The sequence below is a fragment of the Typopeltis vanoorti genome, chromosome 3, assembly GCF_054136105.1.
Source record: "Typopeltis vanoorti isolate ZY-2024b chromosome 3, IOZ_Tvanoo_1.0, whole genome shotgun sequence".
NCBI classification, from domain to species: domain Eukaryota; kingdom Metazoa; phylum Arthropoda; class Arachnida; order Uropygi; family Thelyphonidae; genus Typopeltis; species Typopeltis vanoorti.
Window position 1 is genome coordinate 40308954 of NC_143551.1, and position 18299 is coordinate 40327252.

Below are 18299 nucleotides of genomic sequence, written 5' to 3' on the forward strand. Positions count from 1 at the left end.
GATTTTCTGAACCCCAAATGCGACAATTTTGTCGATTAACGAAGCCATCAAGATGAAAATGAGCCTCATCGCTGAAGATGATTTTGTTCGAAAAATAAGTTGTTGTTCCATAATCCATTCAACGAACTCTCTTCGCTTTGTGTGGTCATTTTTAATAACCCTGAACTGTCAGCTGTCACGCTGTCTTTTTTTTTTTTCTCGTTGGCAACACTTTACCGCACAAATGGCGCTAAATTTAAATCTTGCGTGAATTTTGGGACACCCTGTAATAGTCACCAGTGGTGCACCCAGGGAGGGGGCCATGGGGGCCCTGTCCCCCAAAAAGAAAAAGGAAATAAACACTAGAAAATTTTCCAAAAATCTTTTCCTAATTAAAATTGATTTTTTTTAAATTTATGTTGTGTCTTCTATCTCTATACTATTTGTCATGAATTGGCGATCATTGCAGATGCTGAGTCATAGGTCGTATGCAATGCGTAGTGTGTATTCGTAAATCGTCTACTCACCCCCCCCCCCCCCCCCAATATTAAATCTTGAGTGTGCTACTGATAGTCCTTTTAATGCAGAAGAGCTCATTATAATACTCCGGGAAATTTCAATTTTTTTTAGGAAAATTTGGAATTTCCACGGAATATTCACCATTTTTATTATTATTATTATTAATTAGCATTTAGCTTACTTCTCTCTCTCTTTGTTCAAAATTTATTTAAATTTCAGACAGCAGAGGTCGGTAGTTGACAATGTTTGAATGGGTTATTGCACGCGGCAGTGTTGTTTTGTGCGTTGTTGTCTCTGTTTTTGTTTGATGAGCAAACGTGGGTTGTTAGTGTTGTGGGAGGTGAGGTGTTATTCTGTAAGATTTTAATATGAGTTTATCTGAAGATGATCTAATCGGTAATGATGTTTTATGCGTACAATTTAATCAAGCTGGCAGGTGAGGCTTGTCTGCTATTTTAATTTTAAAAGTAGAAACATATTGTTTTGTTTTAAATACAGACGATATCATTAACAAAGGAAAATAGTTACCTTTGTTAACAATAAGCTCGGCGCGTACGCTAAGAAATAACGATCGTATTTCTTAATTTATTATTTCAATCCTTGTGTAGTGACAAAGAAGGGGAAGCACTGCGAACTTTATTTGAAACAATTTGTCATGAAATGACATTTAAAAACTGGCCATCTTATATGAAAATACTTAAATTCTCTGACGACGTTCGACATAATACATTGTCAATGTGAAGTTCAGTGTTTTGTACTTTCTTTAAACGAATTTTCGGCAGCATTCATTGGGCCGAATTGTCACTTATCTTTAGATGTCAATTTCCAATAAATACTTGTTTATTTGGAAGGTTAAATTTGTGTACACATTATTATTATTACAGGCTACTCCAAGGAGTCCTTAAGGCTCGTTGACGGGGGGGGGGGGGCTAAACATCATGTCAAGAACTATCCAGCATTTGCACAGTATTTATCGACCTTTGCTTTGAACTCATTCACAGTCCTGACACCCACAAGAGAATATGAAGATTAAAAATACATGGGCAGTGATTAAAACCTAGAAAATGACAAATAATGTTTAAAAGTGATTTCAAACCTCAGAAAGCATGAATGAATAAAAATGATGTTGCATAATTAAGGTGTACCGTTTCAACATGGCATTGTTTTCAGAAGTGTGAAGAACTCTACTGAGGGAAAGAATGAGATGAAAAAATTAAACTGGAAGTAGAGACCACTTAAATGGCTACATCAAATTGCTAGTCATTTTCTTATTGGCAGAAACTTGGTAGAGCTTTAATTCTCTGAAATCACAACAGTGATTGGTGGCTGTTTACAGAATTGCTGTTATAACTATAGTTTCTGAAATCCATAACATGATTTTGTTATATAACATGATGGTAGCTGGTCTATGGAATGAGAACAGGTTGAAGATCTGTGGCTTACAGAAATTGGTTGATAGGCAGAAAAGGGGTGATATGATTGAGACATTCAGATTACTGAGAGGGTTTTACAAGATTAATTCAGAGGAAATTTTTCAGAACAGGTCTGGTGGTGAGAGAACTAGGGGCCATCCATGGAAACTGAGCAAGGGTGTTAGAACTAGGTTTTTTTTTTTTTTTACTTGGAGAGTGGTGAATGAGTGGAATAAGCTGTCAGAGTCTGTTATTGGTGCCATGACTGTGAATGAGTTCAAAGCAAAGTATGATAGATACTGTGTGAATGCTGAATAGTTCTTGACATGTTTGGGGCCTCCCTCAGAGTCTTATGAGCAACTCCAAGTAGTACTTGGAGTTGCCCATAATAATAGTATGCATGTTAAACATGTGGTTTATGTGTGCTGAAAGCTGTAAGTGATTTACCAATAGATTAAAGGTTTATGCACTATTCAAGTTGTGATAGTATTTATCTCTGGACTAGGTATATGTTATGTTGTTGTGGTGGTATTCAATTATTTCCTTGTGTGAATTTTGGTGGGTTTCAGAAGACTAGCCAGTTTGTGATTAGTAGTGAAAACTAATTTGTAGTCTGTGTGTTTAAGAATGTATTTAACCTCCTTACTGGTGAGGTGTACAAAATAGTGAGACCAAATTGCATTTCTTATCCATGTTATTCAATAGGTGTTACAGAATCGTATCCAGATTTAGCTGGATGTCTATAGACATCATAGGCAATTGGGGGATTAAAAGCTTCATGAATTTTTGAATATAAGGTAATTTTATTATTTTATGCGAAGGAAAGTTTGGATAAGGAGAATGGTTAATCAAATCTTGACAGATCCAATGGTCATATAACAACAAAAAATATTCCATAAAGCTACCTGAACTTCAACTCCTGCCATCCGTACTCCATTAAAAAATCAGTTATTCTTTCACAATTCATTACTGCCTATAAATTCTCAACTATAAATAGGTATCTTAATAATAAAATCAAAAAATTTACATAGATTTTCAAAAAGTGAGAAGATATGAAAAACAATAAATTATGTGAACTGAAGAGCCAAGATTGGGTTAACCACTCTACCTATCAAAGAAAATTTTCCTTCCATAAAATAGTAAAATTATCCTATGTTCAAAATGCATATAATGCTTTTAAATACCTTTTTTTTTTTTATTAAACATACAGACTACAAATTAGTTTGCAATACTAATAGCAAATTGGCTACCCTTCTACAACCTACCAAAATTCATAATAACAAGGAAATTGAATACCACAAAGTGGCATGCAAGATTCCCTTATCAACAAGATAATGATGTCACTTATATGGGCTCGACAATTAGATCTCTGTGGTTCATCTACAAGAACATTTTCGTGACTGTAACATTTTCATTCTTGAATACCTCGGCAATAGTAATAAAAAGCCTAATATCAGCAAAACTGAAATCTCAGTCCATGTGTTTGAACAAAACCATATCTCTCAAATTGAAAAATCCACCATCATAGACTTTCAAAATAACAAAATCATGTTATGGATTTCATAAACCATAGTTATAGGAAGTGACAGCAATTCTATAAACATCTGTTGTCCCTATATGATTTTGAGAATTGGAAGCTCCATCATATTAAAATTATCTCCAAGTTTCCACTAATAAGAAATGACTATAGATTTGATGTAGCCATTTAAGTGGACTCTGCTTCCTGTTTTTCATTTCTGAAGATGACGCTATGTTGAAAAGACTTGTACACCATAATTATGCAACATCATTTTTATTCATTCATCCTTCTGATGTTTTAAATTATATTATTTATCCTTTTCTGTGTTTTAATCATTTCCTGTGTATTTTTAATCTTCATATTTTAATCATTTACACTTATCTTGTTCAACTCTTTTGTGAAATTCTTTTATGGTTGTTCAGTTAACTGCTTTTTCAAGTTTATTTTTTTCATGTTTATGAATGTAGAAACTTGAAATACTACAGATCCATCCCAGAGTACAAATTATATCATGTATTTCATAACAGTTTTTTAATTACTAAATCGCAGGTTAAAGCTAGATGCTCGAACATTAGAGTCATCATCAACAACCATGGGTCCAATGCCTGTAGGTGTCTCATGCCATCTTGATATGATTCTTCCATTGCATTTTATTTTGTGCAAGATGACTCAGTTTGTGTATAGAGTTTTCGCACCATTTGACAATGTTATCGCCCCATTCTCTGTTTGGTCTTCCTCTTTTGTTCTTTCCTTCAATCATTCCAAATAGCAGCATTTTTATTTTCCTCTCATCGTTCATTCTACATATATGGCCAATGAGACGTAGTTTCCTTTCGATTATTTTCTGGATCAGGTTTTCTTTTGGTTGTATTCGTCTGTAGATTTCCTCATTGTTCACTTTCTGGATCCAGCTTATTCTCAAGATCTTTCTATAGCACTTCCTCTCGAATGCTCCTTTCATATGCTCTCAGGAGTACCTAGGTCTTGCATCCCTAGAGCATGCTGCTGAAGATACAGGTTTTGTGCAGTTTAGTTTGCATCTTTATAACTCGACTCTTCTATATTTTGTCTATGGCTATTCTAATTTTTCTCTCTTTTTTGGGGGGGTCCAAGTCATGCGTCATGTGGCATCCAAGATATGTGAAGTGTTCCATATTTTCCAGTTGAAATCCATCTATGGTAACTGTTCAGTAACTCCTGTTGTCCAGATATCATTGTTTTAGTGTTTTCAACATTGACATTTAGTCCATATCTTTTTCCTTCTGTGTATAGTGTTTGCAATGTCTGTTCCAGCCTTGCTGCGTCTTCTTCAATCAGGGCGATGTCATCTGCAAAGCAGAGGTAGTTTATTCTCATGCCATTTACTGAAATGCTTCCACCTTCTTTAATCTTATCTAGTGTTCTTCCCAGATGTGTGATGAAGATGATTGGTGATATTGGGTCCCTTTTGTCTTGTGCCTTGACTAGTGGCAACCCAATCTCCAGTCGCACCTGCTATCCTGATTTTTGCTTGTGCTTGGCTGTTTATATCTTTCAACAGGCAGATCAATTTATTGTCCACACCATAGAATTCCAAGACAGCCGATGATATATTTTAGTCAGTATTATCAAATGCTTTTTGGAAGTCCACGAAACAGCAGTATATCTTAGAGTACATCATCAAATTCCTGACATGTACCCTCAAAGGGTGTACATGATATGATAGTACTACATGAAAAATTTACATCATTACTGACTTGCTATCTACAATTTTCCTCCAAATCAGTCTGTTACTTGTCAAGACTCCAACATTATCAGATCTTATATTTCTATCGTCTAAGGCACTTTGTACCGTATCAATCCACCTATATCTTGGTCTTCCTCTGGCTTGTTTTCCTGCCAACCTGGCAGGGAACACTTGCTTTGCTAATCTTTCCTCACCCATTCTGTTTAAGTGACCATATTACCTGAGATTAGCTCTGCTAATGCATTCCTGGATGCTAACAATGTCTAGAGTACGCATTGGCAAAATAAGCATGCTGTGGTATATTGATTGATTAACAATATTCATGAAAGTGGATGCATTCCTAATGAACTCGGGAATTCTATCTTTACAAACATCCAAAAATAGCTGGAGTAGTTAAATGTAAAGATTACAGACTAATTAGCCATCTACTAAAATTACATCATCAATTTCCTGATATGCACCCTCAAGGGGTGTACAGGATATGATAGCACTACATGAAAAATTTACATCATTACTAACTTCTTGACTAATAAATTATTTAAGGAATTTATAACGTCAATTCCTTAAATAATTAAATAAGAGTGGCTGTACTGGTGAAACCATGCTCTGGATACCCGCCACAGAATACGTTGGAAGAAAGCCACGTTAATACACCACAGCAAATTTAAATATGAAAGGCTGTTCATGGAATCAGCCTCAGCTCTAAAAACTTTCCAAAACTTAACAAATTTGGGTGCATGAGACTGCCCCAAATTTGGGAAACCTGCATCGTGAGAAGTTCAGCCTAACAGCCAAGACGACCCAATATAGCCCGCTAGAGGGCACCTTTGGGAATCTAGGAACAACATTAGTTTTCTCTCTTCTGCCTAATTTGCTTTTTGTAGTGCCTGCTTGCACATGTCATAGTTATGTTCCCATGAAGATAGCAATGTGACATTGTCAAAATCTAGGAAGTATTCATTAAAGTTTTTTTTTAATAATATTCCAGTATACGTTATAAAATCCTTAAATAATTTACTAGTCATGTGTTACCAATGTATTAGCCTGTCTACAAGCTAACTTCCTATCCACAATTTTCCTCCAAATCAGTGTTACCAGTCAAGACTCCAACATTATCAGATCTTATATTTCTGTCTTCCAAGGCAATTTTTACCGTATCAATCCACCTATATCTTGGTCTTCCCTTGGGTCTTTTTCCTGTCAATTTGGCAGAGAACACTTGTTTTGCTAATCTTAACTATTCCATTCTGTTTAAGTGACCATACCACCTGAGATTAGATCTTCAGCTCTTCTAATGCATTCCTGGATGCTAGCAATGTCAAGTTCATTCCTAATATTCTTTTTTAATATGATATTGCCATTGATGCCATCTGTTTATGCCCCTGATCTTTCTCAGGACTCATATCTGCGGTCTAGTCTTTGATCAGGTGTTTTACTTCTGACCGAGCTCTCAGATTCATAAGTTAAAATTGGTTTGAACACTGTCTTGCATACTACTAATTTAGTATTTTGAATTTCTCTCTTATTCCATTTTGACTTCCAACCATACCAGCTTTACTGATTCTGTTGTCTATTTCCATGTTTAATTTACCATCTTCACTAAAAATCATGCCTAAGTAACTGAAATGTTTTACTTGTTTTATAGGCTCTCCATTCAAAATGCAGTTGATATTTTCAATGTTTCTGCCTATTTTCATTGTTCTTGCTTTATTATTGCTGATTTTTATACCAAATTTATTACAACAGTTATTCAGTTTAGTGAGGGAATCTTGCAGACTTGTACCATATTTATTTAGAAGTATAACATCGTCCACATAAAGCAAAGAGCTGAGATTAACATCTCCAATTTTGATATCAGGTTTAATACCACTTTCATTATAATTTGATCCATGTAGATAATGAATAACAGAGGGGATAATGTACATCCTTGTCTAACACAAGATTTAACATTAAACCATCTCTCTGTACTTCCTTCAATTCTAACTGCTGACTTACAACTCAAATAAAGACTAAGTATTGCTTGATATAATGCCCCATTGACACCATACAATGTAGCGTTTTGATTAACTTTTCTCTTGGCACTTTGACATATGCTTTTCCCAGATCTACAAAACTTAAATATAGATCTTTGTTATATTCCCATGATTTCTCAACTATTTGGCGTAAAGTGAAGATCTGATCCTGACAGCCTCTATTTGGCCTGAATCCAGCTTGTTCTTCACCAAGCTTCTCTTCCACAATCCTTCTCAACCGTTTCTCAAGTATACTAGCATATATCTTACCAGGAACACTCAGTAATGAAATGCCTCTGTAATTCTCACATTCAGTTTTATTTCTCGTTTTATATATGGGCACTATGACAGCTCTACTGAAATCATCCAGAATTTGTCCTTCAGTCCAGATCTTCTGAACTATATAGTGCAGCAATTGTAAGACTTGTACCTCCATACTTGAGCATTTCTGGTTGAATCTATTCCTGCTGTCTTTTCACATTTCGGGCATTTGATTGCTTTTTCTACTTCAAGTATGAGTATGTAATCCTGACTGCATGCCTGTTGTATGTTTTTTTTACCACTGTGCTATCACTGTTGTTTCATTTAGCAATTTTTTGGAGTAATCGCTCCATACCTAAAGGAGATCTTTCTCTCCAGTTTTAACATGACCTTTATCATCACTAATTCCTTTTTACAGCACCATTTCTGAGCTTTTTCAACAGCCTCCAGAATATTCTACTGCCTTCTTGATATTTATTTTCTTACCAAAGTCTTCTTATGACTTTTGTTTAGGTAGTTTTACAGAGTGTTTAGCTTTCTTACATTTGTCTCTGTATTCTTTAAGAGCACAAACTGACTTATTTGCCAGTAACTTTTGATATGCTTTCTTCATTTCTTTTACTGCCTCTAACTTCTTGTGCCTACCATGGAATTCAGATTTTTCTATCCTTGCGGACATCACCACCTACCTTCCTTGCTGAATCAATTAGTTTTCTTCACGGCTTGCCACTGACTCTCCAAGGTTTGCTCCTGTTTGCAAATTCTTTCATTTTTTATTGAATGAAGTTTGTGTATTTTAGTCTACAGTTCACATGTGAGAGCTGCTCAACTTTTATTCATTTTAAAACTTTCTTATATGTTCTTATTTTCAGCATGAAATTCAATTTTGTCCTGCCCAAGACTAAGTGGTGATCACTTCCAATTTCAAATCCTCTGTACACTCTGGTGTCCTGCACCGGTGAGAAAACATCACTATCGACAATAACATAGCGAATGAGGCTTTTCTCATTTCTTGCCTTTTCTCTCCATGTGAATTTGTGCACATTTTTATGTTGGAAGCTCGCACGAGCCCTTTGTTAAATTTTTCTAAAATTTGTGAGCCCAGTGTTCTTCTTGTTTAATAATCTTGTAGAACTAGAAAATACCACCATGGAATGTATACATGCTGCTATAATTGCTAGTTTAAATTCATACAGATTTTCTGATAACTATAATCATTTCATTGCATCATTTCATTACATTTTGTTCTGATGGAGCTAGTAGTGCAATGTTAGGAAACAAATCAGGTGTTGCAATCAAACTTCTACGAAAATTTCCCAGCATTGTGATTTGACATTGCACTCATCGTTTACACTTAGCATTAGACCATTCGATAAAAAAAACATTAAAGAAATAAATCGTTTTGAAATATTTATGGATAAATTATATGCTTTTTATCATCAATGACCAAAAAATCAACGAGAATTAAATACGATTGCAAAAGAATTTTGAAGATCGACAATGTGTTTGGACCACGATGGGCAGCTTGAACTTTATGAGTGGCTCTTGCTGTGTGGAGAAATTACCCAGCTTTGTGCAAGCATTTTGCATCGAACAATAAATATTATGACTTTTTAAACTGACTTCTCAATTTGGAATTTTTAAAAGATCTACCATTAATGACTGATATCCTACAGGAATTATCATATCTCTCAGAAGCTCTACAAAGTCACACTATAAGTATTATAAGGCCTAAATTAGGCTTTTTTTTTCTTTTTTTTTTCCTCGACAATGCGAAGCCCTTTGTTAACATTTTCATAGCTCACCACTGGTAATGACCAGTCTATGTCCTGAGCAGAAATCCAACAGGTATTTGCCATTATTGTTAGCTTTGCTCTTTTCTCCATTTCCCAAAATATTTTTGTATGTCTGACAATCATTTCCTACTCAACTATTTAGATCCATAACAAGTACGAATTTTTCCTTTTTCATTGTGTCAGTTACTTTCTCTAAAGCCTCCAAAAAAATACCTCCACTTCTATCTTAGTATAACCGTCTGTGGGAATATAGGAACAAATATGAGAGTGGTCTGAAAAGTCTTCGGCCTAACAATGAAACAATATAATTTATAATTTCAAAATTATTTTTATTTTTCAACATAATCTCCCCTAAGACTGATACATTTATTCCAGCGATGCTCCGGCACCATTATCCTGTCCCTGTAGTGGTTCTCAGTAAGATCTGCAAAATGTCCCTCTATAGCTGCAATCACGTCTTGATTCAAAGAAAAACACTGACCAGCGAGGAAGATTTTTAGTTTTGGGAAGAGATAGAAGTCAGAGGGAGCCAAATCTGAGGAATAGGGTGGATTTCGTTGGTCATCCAGTACCATATCGTGTACTTGATCAGTGAATTCTGGTGTTACACTTTTTAGACATCTTTCATGTAGATCATTTTCAATGCAGCCACATTTAAACTCAGCAGGCCATTTCTTAATTGTCAAAAACGAAGCAGAAGAGTGCCCATAAACTTTTATTAACTTTGAATGAATTTCTTTTAGCGTTAAACCTTCTTTTACAAAGAATTTTATAACCGCATGATATTCAATTTTATTCATTTCAAGGGATACAGGCAACACTTTTGCTTCAGTCAGCTGTATAAAACAAACACTGTTTGATAGAATGAGTTGCAATTTCACTTGGATGCTTATGACAGATATAGAACTTAGGAAAAAAATCGTGCTGATAGTGTTGCTATCAGTTGAGGACAAAAACTGTTCAGGCCACCCTCATATATGTACATTTCACTTTGTTCAGGAAACAATCCATTTATGTAATGGGTAATATTTTTAAAAGCAAATGTGTATGTGTGTATATTTAAACTTAAAACACTTCTTTTCAGATATTTTCACGACATGAAAACAGTTCATAAATATTAGTTGTAAATGAAAATTCTACTAAAAAGTCTGGAAACTAATGTGTCATCTATTGATGAATGTGTAAAAATGTGCCCACCTGATGTGGAAGGGACATGTTACATGGTCAGGCAAACTCCCACTAGACACTTAACATGTGCAAAATACTCCTGGCTTGAATGTGTTTACAAACTATGTTGTCCTCTTGATGATTATGCCAGAGAAACTGATTGGTATTATTTTTGATATTTCATCATTCGTAGTTCCATCCTTGTGTATTTGAATTATTTTGGTCTCTTTCCACTTTATTAGTGACTATACATCTGTTGAGACAACTGGATCATGGGCATTTATGTCTCTTGCATGTTCCTTTTAACAGATATCCCAAAAGTTCCTTTTGCTGATATCCCATGCACCCAAACTGTATTCAGATCCCCCTTTTGTAATAGCCATACTACCAGAGAGCTAATGGTCTGCCTGGAATGTACATCTTATTGAAGTAAACGCCCAACTGAATTGTTTCTTTTGGATCCTTCACTTTTCTGCTATCTGCATTCACTGGGATATTCCATGATCATTCATCCATTTACTTTCTATATAGGTAAAAAATTTTATTCGATTTTATTTAACCTGTTCAGCCAACTTCCTTTCATAATGTGATTTAGCCTTCGTCACTGGCTATTGATTTCCTGGCATACTGTTCCTGAGCCTCATCATCACTCTTCACAAAATGTAATCCACTGCATTCCCCCCCCCCCCCCTCATTAGCTCCTACTTTAAAGTGTTGTTGATCTGCTTAGCTTCTATATAATTTATTTTGCTAACTCTGGGGATGCAGTAAGATATTGCTCCCTGAAAACATCCATTGACTACTACTTATGTTCTACTGATATAATTTTATGTGTTTTCAAATTAACAATACAAAAACCAATGTTAAAAACCTGAGGGGGGGGGGAACTAATTTATTCTATCTTAAACTTAATGTAAAGTAGCAGTGCAACTTGAGTTCCCCTTCTAGCCTTTTGTGCTTTGGGTGCTTAATACCTTGTTTTATTCTAATAATAATAATAATAATAATAATAATATGAATATTACAATAGTGTGACAGATTATTTTCTCTTTCAGTCTCTTTGCTGTGGGAACCACAAAGGGTTATTCCTTGTATTCTCTGAGTAATGTTAATGAGTTGAAATTGGAGCATAAGATTGGTAGGTGTGATATATATAATGTTAATGCTAAATAAATATAAAACTTTTTGTTAATATCAAATGTTTTGATACTATGTAGTGAGTTAGTTACATGACATCTTCCTGTCTTCTGATCATCACAAATCTTTAGCATTATAATGTTACACTAGTCCATGTAGTGATGATACTTTCTATCCATAATTACTGTCTTTTGTAAATGACTGTTAAAAAAAAATTAAATGCATTAAATTTCTTTAAATGTTGATTTTTTGCAAAAGAAGTAATCAGATCTAAATTAGAACTACATAGAAAAAATACTGGAACAAGTAATGAAATTTAAATATGTAGGAATAACTGTGAACATGAAAATATAACACAGGATAAAGTTTTCTAACAAAGGATGAGCAAAAGTAAGAACATGTAAATCAGTAGCCCAATCAATATTGATCCTGTGCATATGAAACAAGAATAGAAACATCAGAAATACAACGGATAAATATGTATGAAATGAAAACATAATAAAATAGTTAATAAAGCAAAATTTGATACAGTAAAAAAATGAAAAGATTTATAAATGTCAATTACAACCCATAAATGAATGGATAAAAAAGAAGATTGCAGTGGAATCGGCATGTTAATAGAATGGACTCCGAAAAGAATAGTTAAAGTAACAAGAGATGGGAAACCAAATATGAAAAGACTATTTGGGAGACCAATTTCCTGCATTGAAGTATTGGAGATGTAACAAGCCAAAACTTAATTAGTAGAGAAAGTCTTGTATTTGCAGCTAAAAAATAAAAATAGTAACATTAGATATTAGACCAGGGCTATTAAATGAATATATAGCGTTTCAGATAACAATTTATATTGTATAAATATTTTGTAAAAATTGGTAGTTACTAATGAGTATTTTTTTTAGAATGGGAAAGATCAGAAAGTAAATCATACGTGACAAATTTAAAAAAAAATTATATTGTTTTCAGCCTTTACCTAAGCATGACCAAACAAGTTGGCACATGAAGTTGATTACATGTATATGGTGGTTTGAGGACAGATTGTTGTTGGCTGGTGAATTTAACACTTCGGTAAAATTGGTTTTTGACTTTTTTTATTATGTTTTTAACTGAGAAAATTAGTGCTTTATAGTATATTAGTGTAGATTTTAATATATTTGGTATTTTATAACATATTTTTATTAAGATATTTCTATTATAAGTTTAAAATGGCACCAGAAAAGAACAAGAAATGTACTGCTAAAAAAAAGCGCTGCAGTTGAGAACAAGGTTTTCCCTGCTAAAGAGTTATTAGAGATATGGAGGAGATTAATGAAAATTAACCTCCAAAATAGCAAAATTGAAGTAGATCATCAGAGAGATGACATAGGAATTGCAAAAAGTTGAAAGGAATTTAAATGAGTATAGGGATTTCGTAAAAAGAAATAAGTTATTTGGTATGGTGACTCTATAATAAAACAGGCTATTGATGAGAGAGTTATAACTTTTGAGTTTTCCTGGAGCAAAAATTAAGAATATAAAGGAAGCAATTCAAAAACTAAACAAAATTGTAATTGTTGTAGGTACTAACGACTTAACTAGTGATAAGTTCAGTATGAGAAAGGACATGAAAGGGTTGTTGGAAGAGGTGAGACTGAAGAGTGAGAAAGCGAAAATCTATAGTATTCTCCTTGATATGATAAAAATGAATTAAGAAGAAGAGCTATGATGGCAAATGATTCAATGTGTAGGTTATGTAGAAGGAATGGATGAGAGTTTCTGGATGTGTGGAGTGAGTTTGAGGGAAGATTGGGTTTGCATAAGAGGGATGGCCTACACCTGAATGCGTCAGGAGTCTAGTAAAACTAATAACTGGCATGAGACCTAACACAGAGAATCAGGGAAACTAAATTATAAAGGGAGGAATGGTGAAAAAAACATGAATGCAAGAGTGGCAATGTTATATAACTGTGTTAATGATGGGAATGGACTTTATCGTAGAAATATTGACAAGGAGAGATCGATTTTGTCTTTGTGTTTGTCCGTTTCAGACCCATCAAACATGAGCAAAGATGTCGCTCTGGAGAAGAATAGAGATCTGCAAGTTGTTCAACTGTGTCATGCAGGTAGATTATTATGTCTGTACATGAATGCTAGGTGTATCAGAAACAAAAAATGTTAGGACCTCAGATTGTAGGCATTAGCGAGACCTAGCATCAGAATCAGACGTGCTAACTGGTATCGAGTGTAATGGGTACACTATTTTTAGGAAGGATGGGATGGAAGGGGCATGCTGCTAATGATATCAGATGACTTGTCTACAGAGTTAAGACCTATGATTGTAATACTTCTACTAGCAGTATTTCATGTGGCAATAAGTTTGAAGCCATCTGGTGTGAGGTGGAATCTGACAAGATCAATTACATAGTGCATAATGGGGTGTTGTTACAGACCTGGTGGATTGGTTGCTAGTGATGAAGAAATGCATCACCGAATAGAAAAGATGAGCATGAAAAGAGTAATCATAATGGGGGAGACTTTAATTATCGAAATATTGATTGGGTAGTAGCAGTAGAATCTTAGGAGAAGAATGAAAATGCGTTTATTGAACTGTTGCAGAACAACCTTCCTCAAGCAGCATGTGACAGAAGGAACTGGAGATCAAAGAGTGTTAAATTTGATAATAGTGTCAGAGAGCGTTTCAGTTAAAGACGTAACTATTCTGCCTCTGGTTGGTGAGAGTGATCATGCAGTACTCACTTTGAAAGTGACTAAGTTTATGAATGTTCCATTCAGAAAAGGTTACATGCTGAACTACAAAGCTGGCAATTATGACCAGCTGAGGAGCATACTGAGTTCAGTGGAATGGGATTGGTTGCTGGATGGGAAAAATATCAACAGTGCATGAGAAGCATTTAAACAATACTTAAACGATGCAATATCAGAATATGTCCTGAGAGTTTGAAGAATAAATAGGTTAGGAGTCAAATGGATGTGTAATTGTATAAAGCAAGAGATTCATAAGAAAAAGATGGTGTGGAAGGAATACTGTGTGCATAAGGATAATGTCTGTTATGAAAGTTAAGCAGCAGGCTAGAATAGTCATGACTGTTGTACAGAAAGCAAAGTCTGAGTATGAAATGAAACTAGCTCTGTGTGCTAAAGACAACCCACAAGATATGCTGCAAGTAAAAGAAATAATGAATATGAAAGAATAACTCTTCTAAATGCATATGGCATGAGGATTACAGATTCAGAAGAGGTTGTTCACCTAATGAGTGCCCATTTTGTTAAAAGCTATCAACCTGGCTATTCAGCAGTAGGGACTAATGGGGTATCAGCACATGTGCTGAAAGGGTGTTCATCTGAACTGGCTATTCAATTGACCAGGTTGTTTGAGTCTCAACAGGAAATATTCTGCAGGAATGGAAAGAATGTATGTTAATTCCATTGTACAAGGGTGGTTCAAAAAATTCCGCTGTATTAAACTATCGACCAATTAGTATCTCGGGGGTGGTGGTGATGAAGATTTTGGAAAAATTGGTTCAAGTTTGCATTCAGAAATGGGTTGACAATGAATCTCACTTTACAATGAGCAACATGGGTTTACTTAAGAAAGGTCATGTTTTAGCAACTTGCTCATATTCTATAACAATGTTACCATCTAGACAAGGGAAATAGATACACCATGATACTTCTGGATTTTGCTAAGGCTTTTGGCAGAATACAGCATATAGAATATTAGCATAGTAGGGAGATTCTTGTTCCGTTGTATAAGGCCACACATGGACTGTTGTGCCCAGATTTGGTCACCGGGTTTTTCAGAAGGATGAAGAGATGTTGGAAAGGGTCCAAAGGAGACTAACTAAGGTAGTTTCTGACCTCTGGAATGTTGAGTATGAGGAAAGATTGAGAAGATGTAATTTGCAGAGTCTGGTGGACAGGAGGAAGAGGGGAGATAAAATGATAGAGGTCTACAAGTGGGTAAGGGAATCTCACTTTGCATTGATCCTATAATCTCAATTATAGGATCAATGCTGGAGAAGTTTTACAGAGAATAGTGTGAGATCAGGGGAGAACCAGAGGTCATCCCTGGAAACTGTATAAAGAGGGAGTGAGAGGTAGGTTTTTTTCGTGCAGAGTTGAATGATTGGAATGCCTTGCTTGAGAATGTGGTGTCTGCAAAGAGTTTGAATGTGTTTAAAACACGGTATGATGAGCTGTGCGTGTGATAAAAGGACCTCCCAGATGAGTCTTTGACTCCAGGAGGTCTTGGGGTGGTAATAATAATAATTAGCATGGATAAGAGGATGGCTGACTGACAGATATCAAAAAGTGGTATATGGGGGGATGCGAGTGTGCAAGGTTTAAGGTAATAACAAGTGGTGTTCCACAAGGATCAGTACTTGGTCCACTGTCATTCAATCTATACATTAATGATATTGGGAAGGATCTGACAAGCAACATACAGCTATTTGCTGATGATGCAAAGATAGGTAGGGTAATCGAATGCTGCTGATAATCATTCTTTGCAGAATGATTTGAATAGGCTGGAACTGTGGGCATGAGAAAATGGATGTCAGTTCAGTCAGTAAATGTAAAGTCATTCACTTTGGCGTGATTAGATATCCAATGTCGTATATTGGTGGAATTATGCTAGAAGAAACTGATGAGGCTAGTGATCTTGGAGTGTTAATAGATAGGAAGTGGAAGTTCAGGGACCAGGTAGCAAAGATTGCAAATACAACCCAAAAGATAATTGCAGTGCTGAAATGAACATTCACATTTAAAGGTAAGGATGTCATTTTGCCTCTTTACAAGGCCTTGATAAGACCTCACTTGGTCTATTGTGCATAGGTCTGGTCTCCTGACTTCCATGGTGATTCTGATACAGTGGAGAAAGTGCAAAGGAGAGTGTTAAAAATGATATCTGGATTTTGGAATACTGATATGAAGACAGATTGCAAATGTAGACTGCAGACACTAGCAAATAGTAGAAAGCGGGATGATATGATTTGAGACTTACAAACTTCTGAAACAGTCGTACAGGATTTCAGTCGATGGAATTTTTCAATTTATGGGGGACGGGGAAAGGACAAGAGGAAGCTAAGAATTATTGCCGCTAAGAAGGGGGTGAGGGCTAGATTTTTCTCTCGCAGGGTGGTGCGTGATTGGAATGGATTGCCATTGAATGTTGTGAGTGCAGGCAGTGTGAATGAATTCAAGAATAAGTATGATAGGTGGTGCGTGTAGTATGTGGCCTCCCTCAATGAGTCCCTGACTCCCTGGGAGTCTCTATTAATAATAATAGAGCAGCAGTTGACTTCATATAGATTTTTCACATCCCATTAAGCACAGCATGCTTCTTTTGGACATGGGTGTGCAGTGTGGGAAGGGTCACTACCCAACTAGTTTTGCCCCTAATTGATGCCTCATCTATAGGAGCTAGACATTTTGAAAATACTGAGAGCTAGCATTAGTTTAACTACATTGTACAAATATGAAGTGGGTGATATGCCATGCATCATCAAATTCCTGATATGTACCCTCGGGGAGGGGGGGGTGTACAGGATAATTACGATAGTACTACATGAAAAAGTTACACCATTATTAACTTCTGATCAACAATTTTCCTCCAAATTAATCTGTTAGCTATCAATTTCAATATTACCGATCTTATATTTCTGTCTTTTAAGATGCTTTTTATTGTCTGCAAGTTCCATTTCTTTTTCATTGATGCCTTTTACATTCCATAGTACCAGTCTTCAATTCTGATGTTGATTTGTTTCAGTAGCTGACTTTTTGCTGTTTTCTCCCTGGTTCCCTGACAGAAATAACAGGGGCCTTGTTTAACCAGGAAACTCCTCAACCAGAACGAAATTGTACCATCATTTTACATTGTGGTTTAAGCCAATAAGAATACAAGTTGGTCAGCTAAATCCCAAATTGCTAGTTTATCTGTTCAGTATTCAGGTAGATACCTAACAGGGTGCACCACAATAAGGTGAGAATTGAACATTAGCTCAGAAGCTCCAGTCATTTCTCTGCATTCCTTAAAAGGCTATGTGGAGGTCTCCTTCCAGTTATGCATCTTTGACCCTTAAGCATACCCCATGAATAATACTTGGACATTTAAGCTCAGTGATCAGGATAAGTAATTGAACACAGATCATTTCAGTGTTTAAGTTTTTGGTAAGCTAGTGAAGTTCTGTTTGACTGTTGTATTTTTTTTTATTTTAAATGTGATTGCCACTCTCAAAAAGTTGTAAATCTGCGTTACATTAGTACTGTGTGAGTAGGTTAGGGATTGATATATTCAAGACGCCAAGAAATTGTATTCTTTGTTTCATCCTTTATCCAAGTGTAAGCAAAGTTTGCACATGAAGTCACTTCACAACTGGGCTGCTTGTATATAATATGGCTTCATATTAATTGCATTACTATCCCATAATACAATGCACATATCCTTGCAGATATGTATAATGCTATGCATTATGGGAAGGGCCACTACCAGACCAGTTTTAACCTTTATTGAGATCTCATCAGTGGGATCTAGACCCAGAAGTGATACCAATGTTGAAGTAATGCAGAAATCATATTTCCATATACAAGTAGCCAAAAGGTGTTGCACGTTATTACTAATACTCTGGATTAGAGAAATGTTAAAATTTTGTCACTTGGTTATACTATAAATTAAAGATGTCATTCTTGGTTTCATCCTTTATCCAAATGTAAGCAAACACTTACATTTGGATAAAGATTTTTTTTAATATTTTTTATTAATTTAATATTTTTTGT

General features: G+C 35.3%; 1 protein-coding gene across 2 annotated transcripts in view; it reads left to right on the plus strand.

Moving 5' to 3' along the window:
- Window positions 1–779: 779 nt before the first annotated feature.
- The window catches only part of LOC150108070 (WD repeat domain phosphoinositide-interacting protein 2-like), a 109900-nt gene continuing 92380 nt past the window's right edge, over window positions 780–18299 (plus strand). For both annotated transcript variants that reach the window (XM_090390593.1, XM_090390594.1), the window contains exons 1-2: window positions 780–934; window positions 11447–11529. In XM_090390593.1, the coding sequence (XP_090246719.1) occupies window positions 867–934; window positions 11447–11529 (151 nt within the window). In that variant the 5' untranslated portion in view covers window positions 780–866. The remainder of the gene's footprint in view (window positions 935–11446; window positions 11530–18299) is intronic.